The 14546-nt window shown below is 37.7% G+C and overlaps 1 protein-coding gene across 8 annotated transcripts in view; it reads left to right on the plus strand.

Moving 5' to 3' along the window:
* Window positions 1-12717, plus strand: part of rgs3a (regulator of G protein signaling 3a) — a 493869-nt gene extending 481152 nt beyond the window's left edge. For 6 of the 8 annotated variants that reach the window (XM_039762724.1, XM_039762725.1, XM_039762726.1 and 3 more), the window contains 5 exons: window positions 1290-1357; window positions 8438-8539; window positions 9857-9918; window positions 10833-10999; window positions 11105-12717. In XM_039762724.1, the coding sequence (XP_039618658.1) occupies window positions 1290-1357; window positions 8438-8539; window positions 9857-9918; window positions 10833-10999; window positions 11105-11293 (588 nt within the window). In that variant the 3' untranslated portion in view covers window positions 11294-12717. Of the gene's footprint in view, window positions 1-1289; window positions 1358-4309; window positions 4415-7454; window positions 8190-8437; window positions 8540-9856; window positions 9919-10832; window positions 11000-11104 lie in introns of those variants that run through there. The other 2 variants (XM_039762731.1, XM_039762732.1) reach the window with 2 other exon arrangements.
* Window positions 12718-14546: the final 1829 nt, after the last annotated feature.

Raw genomic sequence — 14546 nt, forward strand, 5'->3', positions numbered from 1 at the left:
TTTGATGAACGGTAAATTTAATTGTTCACTCAACATTCTTAATGTTAAACGACGGTCTGTTTTCATTGGTTTTCGAAGTTGAAGTCCTCCCTGAACGGTGTTCATCTTCAACGTGTTTTCCGCCTTCCAAAAATGATTTGTGCCAGTGAAAATCTTGAGCTCGGGATAAAGAATGTTCCCCATAGGCCTGTTTTAACTTTTCAAACGTCACACTTGCTGTTTAATGGCACAACGTTGCTCCAAATTCTGCTGTTCCATTTTGTGTGACGCACAACCAAAAACACAACTTCGCTAATAGCAGTCACAAAAATCACGTAGTTAACGGAAGGAGTTGAAACTCGCACTGAGCTATGGGAGGGTACTGATATACATGGTCTATCAAGGACAACAGCGCAGCGTTGCCAGATCGCTTGTAGTGTTGCCAGTCTCATTACTTTTCTGCCAAACCTCGTATATACAATATGTACTCACTCGCTTCTTTAAGCACTTGAGGATAAATGTTTATCGGATTTCAGCCTATTTACCCAGCAGCACTTCTCCTTCTGCAATTTCTAAGTCACTCAGCACCTCCTTAGTAGTCCCTTTTAATCCATGTATAACTTTGATTAAAGTTCAAAGCATTTGCTATTTCATTGTATATTTTCAGTCACCTTTACTGTTCCTAATACTCCTCTTTGACTCTTCTTTTACTACTCAAATACTGTATTGAAAGCATCTCTTTCGATCATCTTTCGCCTTTTCTCCAATCGTGTTTTAATTAAGCAAAAAAACTTTTTTTGGCTTTTTGACAGGTTTAATAACCCCTATAATAATTGTATCAATTCTTATACCTCAACTCTTAAAAACAATATTTTCTTCTGTTTTTAATCTATTTTCATTCATTTAATAGTTTCATAAGAAAAGCTATTTTGAGGCTGGTGTTTGTGTTTCATGAAGGTGCCACCCTGTAAGTGCTGTCCAGTCACAATTCAATGGGTTGGCGTATTAAAGAGCCTCCTCCTGCTAAATTTGTAAACACTTCATTGTTATTAATAGATGAAGCTCAGTGTTAGTAAGTGCAGATACTGTTATACATTAATAGCTTCATTCATTCAAAACCACATTCTGCAAGCTTTTTTATTTATTTTTTGAAATTGTCCTCGCATTGTAAAAGAATCAACAATTCATAGAATACTGAATTACGCTCACATGTTTAATGTTCTTTGTCACTTTTAGTCTCAGCACAGCTAATGACACCATCGTTTGTGGACTATATGATGAAGACTGTTCTTTTGCTTTTTTTCCTACAGCTCAGCGGAGGCGATTGTGGATGTGATTTAGGAACAGAAGGAACCAAAAAGAAGAAGGCTAAAAACTTGTGAGTGTCTTTGCTATGTTTTATCATTTTCCCTGCCAGTGTATTCCTTTATAAACCAAAGACCATCACAGCAGGGGAACAAAAAAGCAAAGTAAATGTAATTTGACGTCCTGTTATTTCTGGCACATAATTGTTATATAGTCTTTCATACATGATACATTGTATATTAATTTAATAGAGTTTAATACACCTTTCTTTTTCAGTCAATGCACATATAAACGCATTTTGAAGAGAATCAAAACCCATGTGATTTATTTCACTTTTATTTCTGCCTTGTTATTTTACCATTTTATTAACCAGTGGTAATGATTAGCTGGGTAGCCAAATACTTCTATGAATGTGGAATTGTAATGAGCTAATAGCTTTAAATTTTTTATATATATATATATATATATATATATATATATATAATATATTTTTTTTTAACAGTACATTTGGAATGTCATAACACTGACTGGTTCCTTTCCCAGGGGTCTACTAACATTGCTGGTCAGCTGCCAATTAGAAAGCCTATATTTGAAGAGGGGCAGGAAGGGGCTATTGAAGAGTATGATTGGGCTTAGCAGGGAGGTGGGCTCCTGGAGGGGTGCTGAGGGGGCCCAGTTTTGGGAAATGTCTCCACTCAGCAACAGCTGCTAACAGAAGCAGCTGCTTGCTTTTGAACTGGATAAAATGTTCACTGTAGCTTAGTAAGGAGGATGCCGAGACGTTCGACACAAAGCATAGTTGCACACTTTAGTCAACCAAAATGCATCCAGTACTCTCATCAGTTGTGTGTTTGCAGCCATGAGATTGGCTAAGCACCATGTAATAAAATATACAATGGTACCTCGGTATACGTCCTTAATCCATTCCAGATCCTTTGACATACCAAACGGGACGTATACCAAACGGATTTTTCCCATAAGAAATAACGGAAAATGATTAATCCGTTCCCATGAAAAAAATCCTATTGTTATTGGCATATTATACATTGATGGGGTTGTATAAAATAATTTAAACACTGCTTAATACTAAAATACATAAATACAGAAGCAATTAGATGAAAAAAATGAAAATTTTACCTCACTTTACTTTTTAATAACGTCTTTGTTTTTCACAATCGTAGCTACCATCGTTCTTGGCATACGGTATGCAGCAGCCAAGTCCCTGATACGCATGCCACCTTCATACTTTTCAACAATCAATTCAAATTTACACGATAAAACACAAAATCACGTGAAAATTCACAGAGAGTTATAGCGCGTACTGACGCTCGTGGACAGTCGTTTCTTTGTCTCAAGAGAGGTAAACAAGGGTAGCGCGCAGGTTGTTCACTGAATGCTAGCAACTGGCGTACTGACGCTCATGGGCAGTCGTTTCTTTGTCTCAAGAGAGGTAAACAAGGGTAGCGCGTGGTGTTCTAGCACGTGAGTCGTATACCAAGTTGGACTTATTCCAAAGCGGACGTATACCGAAGTACCACTGTATAACAAAAACAAGTCCAGTTCAAGCCACTTGCATAAACCATTTTTTTGTAATCTTTACGAAGAGAGAGCCTAGTATGTTATGAAATATGAAGACCATTTTCAGAAGAGTTTCTGAAGTGTTAATATTTATTATTTTGAATGGGACCTGTCATTCTCAAGTCCAATTATAGGAAGAAAACTAAATCCCTAAAGGTGGCACACTGGTGTGCACTGCTGCCTCACAGTTTTAGAAGATTAGACTCGAATCCCACTGTCTATGTGACATTTCCACATTCTCCCCAGGTTTTCTAAGGGTACTCCTGGTCTGTCTTCAACCTCCAAGAGACCTGTGCGTTAGTGTGATTGGCAGTTCTCAATTTGCCCATTATCACGGAGTGTGAGTATGCGTTTGTGAGCATTATAATGGAGACTGATCCTAGGGTTTGTTCTTGCCTTGGCTATAATACTGCTGAGATAGTCTCTGGATAACGCAGGTATAAATAGATACAAGCTATAATTTAAAAAAAAAAATTATCTCAGTATATCAGGCAGTTGTCGTGCATGTTCTACCATGTCTGTGTGGGTTTCCTCTGCATACTCCCATTTCCTCCCACAGTCCAAAGACATGCAGGTTAGGTAACTTGGCATAGTGTGTGATTGATATATGTGTGTGTGGTGTGCGTGCCCTGCTTTGGACTGGCTCCATGTCCAGGGTTTGTTCCTGCCTTATACCCTTTGCTAGCCGGGATGGACTTCAGCAGACCCTTGCAATTCTGTTCAGGACTGGTGCAGGTTAAAAAATGACTGACTGACTGGTTTCCCGTTCAGCCGTCTCTTCGGGGTTGCAGCCCAAATTAGTTGCACTGATTTGAAACAGTACATTTCCTGAGAGACTGAAAGGTCATTTAATACATTTAGGCAACATTCTGCATCAAATGGCTAAATTCCTTTAGTACCTTGTGATAAAACAAGATCACGCAGTGCCTGAAGTGAACACTAGATGGCGGAGATAGACCTTGAAAGAATAAAATGAAGGGTACCGCAGACATTCAAGTTCATTGTACTGACTGTAGTTTTGGTCCTTTACAGTTATGATGTCTTACTTAGAAATAACAAAAAAAAAAATGAGTAGTGGGATAGTGGAATTAAACACTTCATGTTTCAAGTAACAGTGCTTTGCTGAGCTTTCATTTCTTTGGTAGACACCCTACCCATGACATAATAAGTAAGCTAAATTTGTTGACATTTTTTTAAGCTCAGTGATATGCAGAATGCTTTAAGAATTCGCTTTGTAACACAATGTAAAAAGTTATTTTTTTCATACAGAAGTGCATTTTACACTGTGAGATACATAACTTGAAAATGTGATCCATCTTTAGTCCTCATACATGCCGAGGAATCTCTTGGTGTACTGCAGTATTGTGGTCTGCTTCTCCGCTGTGATTGGCTCGCCTCCTGGCCTCCTTCCAGCCAATTCTGACTATTTCATGTGTTTGCTGTGGAAGCGCTCTACTCGAAAGAAAAGCCGTAGCAAAGAGCAGACTGTTTCTAACATACCAGCACAAATGCACAACACAATGGTTGATTTTTCTGAAAAGTATTTGGAAAGGTAGGACATGGTATTCACTAAATTGTCTTGTGCTGTCTTTAGTAAAAAGCTAGATGTTGTGTAGAGTGGTGTGATACAACTTTTATGAAGTGTTTAATATGCATTTTCTGTCTCTTCCTGCATGTTGCCAACTTCACTCTTAAGTTGGCTTATTTTCTTTGCTTTCACGGTATATTCGAGCTTGAAATATACAGTACACGCCTGTTGTCAAAATGAGAACTTGTGTTGTGTCCTGTTGTGATTAATGTCTAGCATTTCAAACGGCTTCTATATATCTGCATGAATATTTTTTTCTTTTGAATTGTTTTAGTCCATAACATTCATTCATTATATTTGGAGGAATTATTATATTCTAGTGTTAACATCATATAGATTGTCTTGCATTTTTTAGGGGGGCTGCCTTTGCAAACTATTATACACAATTATAAGGTCTGCCATAAAGTTAAAGTGACTGAATGAAAAAATCCAAAGAGGAGGCTTAACTGATGTAGTGACTGACTGACAGCTCAAAGATCATTCCAGGGATGGAATATACCATGTAATAACGTTGATCATAAAACTCTCTTTAATATCAGCCTCATTAATTTCATAACAGGCTTTATGTGTGATTGGGTTTGTGGGGGGTGTCTGTGTGTATATATATATAAAATACACATAAACCTCCCCATATATATATATATATATTTGTGTGTGGGTGTATGTATATGTATGTATGTATGTATATATATATATATATATATATATATATATATATATATATATATATATATATATATATGTATGTGTATATATATATATATATATATATATATATATATGTATGTGTATATATATATATATGTATGTGTATGTGTATATATATATATATATATATATATATGTATGTGTATATATATATATATATATATATATGTATATTTACAGCATTGTTTAAGCAGACATACTCCGAATTAGGATTTTTTTTAAATGAATATGTGTGTGTATATAATAGGCATTTTCCTGCCTTGTAGCCAGGCTGTAGCCTCCCAAATCTTAATGTTTTGAATCAGCATATGTATGTATATAGATATAGATATGTAGATATATATATATATATATATCCATCCATTATATATATATATATATATATATATATATATATATATATATATATATATATATATATATATATATATATATATATATATATATATATATATATATATATATATATATATATATATATATATATATAGAGAGAGAGAGAGAGAGAATATACATCTATCCATCCATTTTCAAAGCTGCTTATCCTGAGCAGGGTCACAGAGAAGATGGATCAGCATGGCAGTCCATTGCAGGGTAAATGGAGTCGCACAAAATTACACAAGTATAAAGATAATAGAAAAATATGTGTGTTTGTGTGTGCTTAGTTTGAACTAAACTCCCTTTAATACTTGCTAAAATTAGATATGGTGAGTGCAATAATTGAATGGATAGATGGTTTGATTCCACATATTAAAGATAAAATAATGATCTAATATGGTCATAGTTTTACGATTATGTTTTAACTTAGCATGTAATTCTAATACTTAGTTTTCATCTCTAAACCTGAAATATTTTCACCAAAGCTTTTTTACTTTTAAATAGCACATGAATGTGCATGAATGAAATTGCATATGGTCCCTTAATAAGAGACAGATGATTTGAGGTTTGAACTTTTAAGAATTTACACAACTGCAGCCAGCTCAGTTCTCTTTCCCATGCTGCTTTTTTTTTTTTTTAAGTCATTAAAAAGTTGATTTTAGGGAAATGCTCTTCTAGTGACAAATACAATTTCAGATGTATTACACATATATCTGAACACATGAGATGAAATATATAGGCATTCTGAGGAAAGTTCTGTTCTAGAGGATGGCTGTATTGTCCTCACTTATTTGCCAGTACTGTGCTATGCAGTTTTATTAAATGCTACCAAGCTTTAGATTTTTGAAAATACTAATAGCAAAGTGTGTCTACCTCCTGGGACTACATTTGAACCAATGTTTCCTCCATAAAATAATTGTTCAGGTAAAGTCTTTCCTTCCTGTTGTGGTTGACCTGATTCTGCTAGTTGTCTGTAGGCCTGTGGTGCACACAGTCGGCTCTTTCTGTCAGTAAGTGTCAGTGTTGAGCTGAGCCACACTTCATTTCTCTGCCTGTTTCTCCCCATTTTTTCAGAGTTGAGACTTTGCCTTTGCAGTGTGCAGTGCAATATTGATTCCATTATAAAATCATAAATTCCTTCATGTGATGTAGCTATTTTCCAGAGTTATAAAAGGAAACTGTGCTTACCACAGCAACATGTTAAAGTTGGCTGGCTTTGCCGTTCATTATAATAAAAAAAAAAAAGAAAAAGAAAGAAAGAGCCCTGCCAAAAAGAAGCTAAAAATAAAACCAAACTCAAGTTTTCCTATTACCATTATTTGTGTAACCTGTGTTGGTAAAGCAGATTTTAAGTAGTGCAATAAAATACTTTTCCATAATGATTGTACCTTGGGAAAAAAAGTCCTTAAGTACACTTGAAAATAAAGTGTCTTTTTCAAAAAGATAATATTTTCATTTTAATTCCTATAGTACTAGGGTGTTGCACAATGGTAGCTATTATGGATGTAATGAGAAGTCAAGCAAAATTACACATTTTATTGGCAAACTAAAAAGGTTGCAATATGCCAGCTTTCGAGGCAATTCAGGCCCCTTCTTCAGGCGAGATGTAATCTTTTATTTCTACAAATAAAATTAAAAAAAAAAGTATTCATATTATAAACCTACTTCTAGTTTAGTAGAGTACTGTTTAATGAAGAATGCTTAGTATTTCCCTTGGTTGGCTTCTATTATGTATTAGCAGGCAAACCGCAAGTTCAAATCTAACCTTTGCCTCACAGTGTGACCACGAGCAAGTGGCTTGGCCAGCTTAAAGGAAAAAAAGAAAAGGCCATAAACCGCTGTAGTGTGTTCTGAGCTTGTTAAGTTCCCTGGGATAAAGTCATCAGCCAAATATACAATAATGATGAAATATAAAATAATAGATAATATTGATCACTAGTTAATAGTTTAATAAATGCCGTGAAGAAGGTTTTGGAAAATATGACGAGTGCAGGTCTGCTGCTTGGATTAAGATTCTGTTGGAATCCTTCACTAGTATTTCCACAAAAATAAGCCGAGCAGTCGTCTCCCGGCCAGTTGACTTGACTCTTCATTTAGAAAATACTCCACTATTCTTCATGTTTGCTCATTTCCCCCACTTTACTCGGTCTCCTTGACAACAGGTGGAGGAGTAGTCATAAATAGCCGCAGCCGCCTGCATCCTGTTTCCTGTCTTGGTCTCTCCACAGTTTACCTAAGTTTGTGAGGCATGGAAAATAGTGCAACAGGCTAAGGCATCTGGCCGGAGCTGGCATATCCCCTCAGATTTAAACACTTAGACCTTTCAGCAGCTTAGTCATGACCCTCCCACATCCGGGGGTGTCGTCCCTTCAAAATATCAAGGTGGCAACACTTGGCTGAATTTACACTTTCTAGCACTTTGAACCAGAGGCTGCCACCTCTGTGGGAATGATGCTGCAGGAATAGTCCCGGAGGAAATCTCTGAAATTGATGCCTGACCTAGTAACTTGGATTGGAGGACACTAAATATGCCATTTTTTAGGGGACATTCCAAGCCGCCTCAGTCTCAGGAGTTTCATTCAGAGATGCTGTTGAGTGTGTTGCAGGGCACGGGGCGCTCCGGGGGATTACACAGGAGACACACCATGAAGGAGTAAGTTAAGAACGACTGCTAAGCTGCATTTGTTCTCTTGAGTCTTTGTAGACTTGTGCCTTGCTGACAGCCGTTGTGGATTACAAGGAGACGTCCCATCCAAAAATGTTCAAAGGGTCACTGAAATCTTTTGCTCTTAAAGGAATTTTGGAATGTTAAGATGTTTATACTAGAGAAGTTGTGATTTCTCTTGGCCGTTGTGGATCCCCGAATTTTTATTTTGTGTTGTATTGTCTTGTTTTCCTCAGGGCCAAAGACATGAAGAATCGCTTGGGCTTTCTAAGGAGGAGAAATGAATCTCCAGGCAGAACCCCAGGAAACAAGCTGGACAAAGTGATGAAGGCTGTCAAGTAAGTGTTGATTTGCAACTTTTTCTCCCCGAGTTTGTTTTTATATGACGATCGATTTCCACGAAAGTCGATTCGCCGATATATCTCGAGTCTCGTGGATTTTTTAAGTGTGAGCCGTTTATTTGCCTTTGAGATGAGGCTGTCTGTGAAATAACACAAGAAATGATACGTCATGAAAGATTTCACTGGAATCCTTAAGGGCTTGTTTGACAAGCTTTATCACACATTATAAACATTTTGACGCATTAGGATAATACCGTTAGTGATTTTTGAATTGAGTTCAGAATTTATTGTAAAAAGAGGTATTTACTGTATATCTTTTGGAAATGTTGCTATAAATAAAACAGCTTTCCTGTTCTGCATTGTGTGTGTACTTTAATTACTGCCATGTAACTCTGGAGTTAAGCTTCACCTTATCAGACTTAGAGAGGAGAAAAAAATATATATATATGTATATAAATATTTTAGCATTCTTGTTATGAGGGACTTGAGGGACAGACGCACTCCTTCACTGTCTAAACAGAGGAGCGATTTCTCTCAGCAGAAATCAGTACCTGCAGTCTGGCTTTCCATTTTTTGAATTCACACCCTTGTGCTTTAGTTACGCAGAAAAAGTTCCAGAGTTTTATTTCATCACAGAAAGTTTTCATACAGTAAACCTGTTATTGGCTAACTAAAAAGATTACAATATGCAAGCTTTTCGAGGCAACTCAGGCCCCTTCTTCAGGCTGCACATATTGTAATCTTTTTTGGGTAGCCAATAAACGGTGTCATTTTACTTGACTTCTCACTGCAGTCATAATGGCTAACACGTTACAGCACCCTAATACTACATACAGTAAACCTGAAAGTTAAATGAGCGTATTTTTGAGTGCATCACTTATGTTCTATATTGTTGCTTGTATTTAAGTAAGCTGTCTGTTTCAGATATTAAACATTAACTTAGAAAGCATGGCCTTATGTAAATCTCTCCCTTAACCTTACAAGCCGCCTTCCTTTCTGTCCTTGAGCTGCAGCTCGTTTTTTTTGTATTTCATTCATTGTAAAGCCAGCTAGCTCTTTTATTGAAGAGCAGCGGCAGCGGCGGCGCAATGTAGGAAAGGAGCTCTGCATAAAAACACTCCCACTCGGCAGCTCAGCAAGTCAGCGCAGGGAGGAGGAGGCGCTCGGAATTCATCAGCACGCCAGCCTTTATTTAGCTGAATCCTGTCAGATGCCAGAGAGGAGACCGTAAAGCGCAGAGTCGCTGATGGGTCAGACCATGAAGAACTTGGCAGAAATGGGTTTACTAAAGAATCGTTCCGCTTTTATTTGCAGGCCAACACCTGAAGAAGCACTTAAGTGGGGCGAATCCCTTGATAAACTCCTAGTTCATAAATGTAAGTCCAAAGCATTTTTCTTTTTTTTGTTTGTTTTATTCTTTTTTCTATGTATGGGATGCTTGCCTGTTTCAAACTTGGTAGTTTTTTTTTTTTTAACCTTTTAAATGTTAGTGCTGTTGTATCGTTGCTTAGCTGAAGCCCTTTGATTTCTGCCATGCTTTTGTTCTCACACTTTTAACAATTACTGCATGGAGTTTTCTTAGTTTTTCAATTACTGTTTATATACAGGAGTGAAGCTTAATAGTCCCAGAGTTTTGTTTTTTTTTTATTTAAACTAAGCCCCAATTTTTTATTTATTTATTCCTGCATGTTAACGCAATTAACATTTAGTGAGTGTGTGTATTTACGAGCAAAAACTGCAAGAGGGCCGTCTGATTGTGCTAAGCTGGGAGGAATTAACAACAGTGTGCGGAGCTCCTTCATCCAGAGCCTGGCATTATCTCATTGTCAAATGGCCAGGGTTGAGCAATTCATGAATGGGCAGATATCGTTGGTTTCCATTCGTGCTAATGAGTTTCCCTTTATTTTATTTGTGGCTTTATCTGTACTTAATGAAGTAGCTTGTAAAACTTATACTTGGCATTTTGCCTGCCCGAGCTCTGTGAAGAGTGCGATGCAAAAAAGTAAAGTGAATCGAATTGAATTGTATTGGACTTATCTTTAAGCACACTTGCACAGATGCCCACTTCTGTTTCTCAGTAAATTTCTTTTAGTATACGTTTTGCATGTGTTAAATCTCCCAAGAGCCCATTCCTCTTAGTTGGACTGTTAAGACGGCGACTGCATGTCATCAAGCGTAGTGCCTTATTTTGAGTGCTGGTGTCTTTGGCCTGCCTGTATTCCTAACCCTAACCCTCACCCTAACTTTGATAAACCGCAATACAAAATGTCTCGTTTGTTTTCTATTTCAGATGGCCTGGCTGCATTCAGAGCATTCCTGCGAACGGAGTTTAGTGAAGAGAACCTTGAATTCTGGTTAGCTTGTGAAGACTACAAAAAGATCAAGTCGCAGTCAAAACTGGCATCCAAAGCGAAAAAAATCTTTGCCGAATATATCGCCATTCAGTCTTGTAAAGAGGTAAGAACAGTAGGCAAATTTCAGACTGTGTTGCTTTCAGATTGCTCGTAGTGTTTTTGAATTTCTTCAGTTCTTCTCATTTTTGCTCTTTTTATTTTTTTTTAGGTAAATCTCGACTCTTATACTAGAGAGCACACAAAGGACAACCTACAGAACATCAATCGGACTTGTTTTGACCTGGCACAGAAAAGGATATTTGGACTAATGGAAAAAGACTCTTACCCTCGATTCCTCCGATCAGAGTTATATTCCGATTTAATTAACCAAAAGAAGCCAAGTCCGACGTCGGCATGAAATGACTGGCACTAGCATTTCATTGTTCAATCAAAGAGACTTGAAGCAGATCGGAACTGGATGTTTACATGGAACTGCATTGCAAAATGCTGTCTGGTTTGAAATGTGAAAAATAAAAAAATGACAAGGAGCTGCATATCATTTTTACACACGTTACAGAATGTGGAAGCCATATCTGTGGAGTAAGCGGCCATCTGGAACAGAGCTGCTCGTATGCACCAAGGGTGTGGGAGACCCCCAAAAAAACAGTCTGGTACTGTCAAACCAACTGCTGGGTCTCCTTGACCCCCTTTGCTCACCTTACCGTCCATGGTACGACACGACGTGCTGACAGAGAAGGCTCAAATCCTGTATGTACAAGCAGCGAGGATGGCTTACAGAACCCTGCTGGAGCTTGGACTTCGTCCGTTATTACAAAGTTGCGGTTCCAGTCTTCTTCTTCTTCTTTTTTTTTTCTTTTCCTGCATGAAATTCCTCCACTTGACAAGTGAAAACCCTTTTTTGTGGGGTTAGCGTCGTACAAGTTGTATTTGTTTGAAAAGAACGGCTGAATGGACCAAACTCTTCTTGTAGGAAAAGAAGTTGGAAAGAAAAAAAAAAAAAAAACAACGAAAACCGATGCTTCCTTCCCTTCTCCAAAGACTCGGAGCTTCAGGAGTTTCTTGTAGTATCAAGCAGATCATGTAGTAGCACTCTCAGGGGAACACGGCACTCTGAAGCTTACAAGCTTTGGGTTTCTTTTTATTTTATTTTATTTTTTAACTGCACTCCCCGACAAATAGCGCTCTGTCCGTTATGCTGTTGCCCTTTCCATAAACTGCTTGACATGGACACGGAGAACACTTTATTTATTGAACTAGACTTGCTATTGTTAAATGCTTGATGCATTGATGTCCAGTAATAGCTTCCCTTGGATTCTTATCATACTGTACTCATTTTTAAGTGCAATATTGTGAATAAGTTTCATTTGAGCTATTCGATGAATTGAGCTTTGTATTAATTGTAATTTTATTAGAAATGTAAAAAAAAAAAAAGTTACCTGCTTTGAGACTTAATTTAGAGGTTGAACTTTACTTTTTCTTTTTTTTAGTTCCCTGGCAGCAGGCAGCTGGGGCAAAAATGATGTACATAAAGCCTCTGAATGAAGCTTTTTAAAAAAAGTTTCCAAGCTATCTAACACGAGAATGTGGATATAAACCGTGTAAATAGGGGAGAAGTAAAGCTATAAGAGAAGGAGACATGTAATGTTCTAGCAGTGAGGAGCGGGCCGACGGGGCCTCACTGGTCATACACTGCTTGTGAGGAGTTTTAATAAATGTATTTTAGCATTTTCACTGTTTACAATTCAAGGCATCTCCTGCAATTGCAAACAAAGCCATTTTGGTGTCATTGCAAAAGGTTAATAAAGGAAAACTGATAAAGAACGTGCTTGTATTTTGATTTTTTTTTTTTATTTATTATGCATGCAGTGTATTTATGAAATGTTTAAACCAAGGATGCTTAGTTTTTGCAATTAGTTGGATTTTCATGAGGGCGGCACGGTGGCGCAGAGGGTAGTGCTGCTGCCTCACAGTTAGGAGACCGGGGTTCGCTTCCCTGCGTGGAGTTTGCATGTTCTCCCCGTGTCCAAAGACATGCAGGTTAGGTGCATTGGTGATCCTAAATTGTCCCGTGTGTGTGTGTGTGTGCGCCCTGCCCAGGGTTTGTTTCCTGCCTTGCACCCTCTGTTGGCTGGGATTGGCTCCAGCAGACCCCCATGACCCTGTAGTTAGGATATAGCGGGTTGGAAGATGGATGGATGGATGGACTTTCATGACAATATGAGGCAGCTAAATGTGTTTAGGTGTAACTTATGTGCCGTGTGTTGTGCTTTGGATGCTGGGAATCTGTGCGCACCGTTGGTCAGTCATCTAGATGATCCAAGCTGAGGGATGATAAAGTCCTACCTCACTGTTGTTAAACGCCTTCGCTTTTAATAACTCTTGACTTTATTTTGACATTTTATCCATTCCAGGATGTATTGTAATAGGGTTTGTAGTGAGAAGTCAAGTAAAATGACCCCTTTTATTGGCCAACTAAAAAAGATTACAATATGCAGGCTTTCAAGGCAACTCAGGCCCCTTCTTCAGGCAAGATGTCATTTTGACGAAAGCCTGCATATTGTAATCTTTTTTAGTTAGCCAATAAAAGGGGTCATTTTACTTGACTTCTCACTACATTCATAATGGCTAACACGGTACGACACCCTTGTAATCGGATTGAAATGTTGGCTTGGGAGTTTTCACACAGTGTGACGTCCTGACGCCGTATGTGTCGGCTCGTCGAGATCAAATTGGTCATTTTTGTCTGGAGGTTCGAGAGTCCTTATTGATTTTGAACAGAATTGGTTCACAGGGAGTTCCAGTTTCCTGAATGCAACGAGTTCTTTTTTTTTTTTTAAGTGTAAGTGACCCTAAACGGTTTCAAATAAAATTTTTAGAAAAAGATGGTTCACCGTTTACTGAATGTGATTTCCACTTTTTTAAACAAGGAAAGTTCCCTTTTTTAAAAAAAAAAAATGTTTTAAATGAATGTTACAAGAAGACTGCCGTTTTATTCCCAGTGCTGCTGGGATAGGCGATCCTGAACTGGATCGAGTGGTTTTGAGAATTAGATGAGACTTTATAAGAACGGAAAAGGTCTACAGATTTGGAGGGGAAGTGGAGATACAGGTAGATCAGTTGACGCGGGTTCAGGTGTGATTGAAAGCTTTCCATTTTTTTAAATGTTTCAAATAAATGTTTTAAAAAGGCTGCCCTAATCAGGGATGTTCCCTGTTTTTAAAAAAATGTACCAAGTGCACACTTTTAAAAGACTACAATGGCCAGTAATGTTCTTTGCGTTGCTCCCAGTGCTGCTGGGATAGACAAACCTTGATTAGATAACGGTGAGTGAAGTGGGATGTTCAGTTGACCGAAAATGGATTCAAAACATTCTGTTTTTAAAAAATGGCCAGTGATGTTCTCCGCGTTGCTCCCAGGGCTGCTGGGATAGGTAACCTACAAACCGGATTCCAAAAAAGTTGGGACACTATACAAATCGTGAATAAAAACTGAATGCAATGATGTGGAGGTGCCAACTTCTAATATTTTATTCAGAATAGAACATAAATCACGGAACAAAAGTTTAAACTGAGAAAATGTATCATTTCAAGGGGAAAATATGTTGATTCAGAATTTCATGGTGTCAACAAATCCCAAAGAAGTTGGGACAA

Source organism: Polypterus senegalus, chromosome 9 (genome assembly GCF_016835505.1).
Source record: "Polypterus senegalus isolate Bchr_013 chromosome 9, ASM1683550v1, whole genome shotgun sequence".
NCBI lineage: Eukaryota > Metazoa > Chordata > Cladistia > Polypteriformes > Polypteridae > Polypterus > Polypterus senegalus.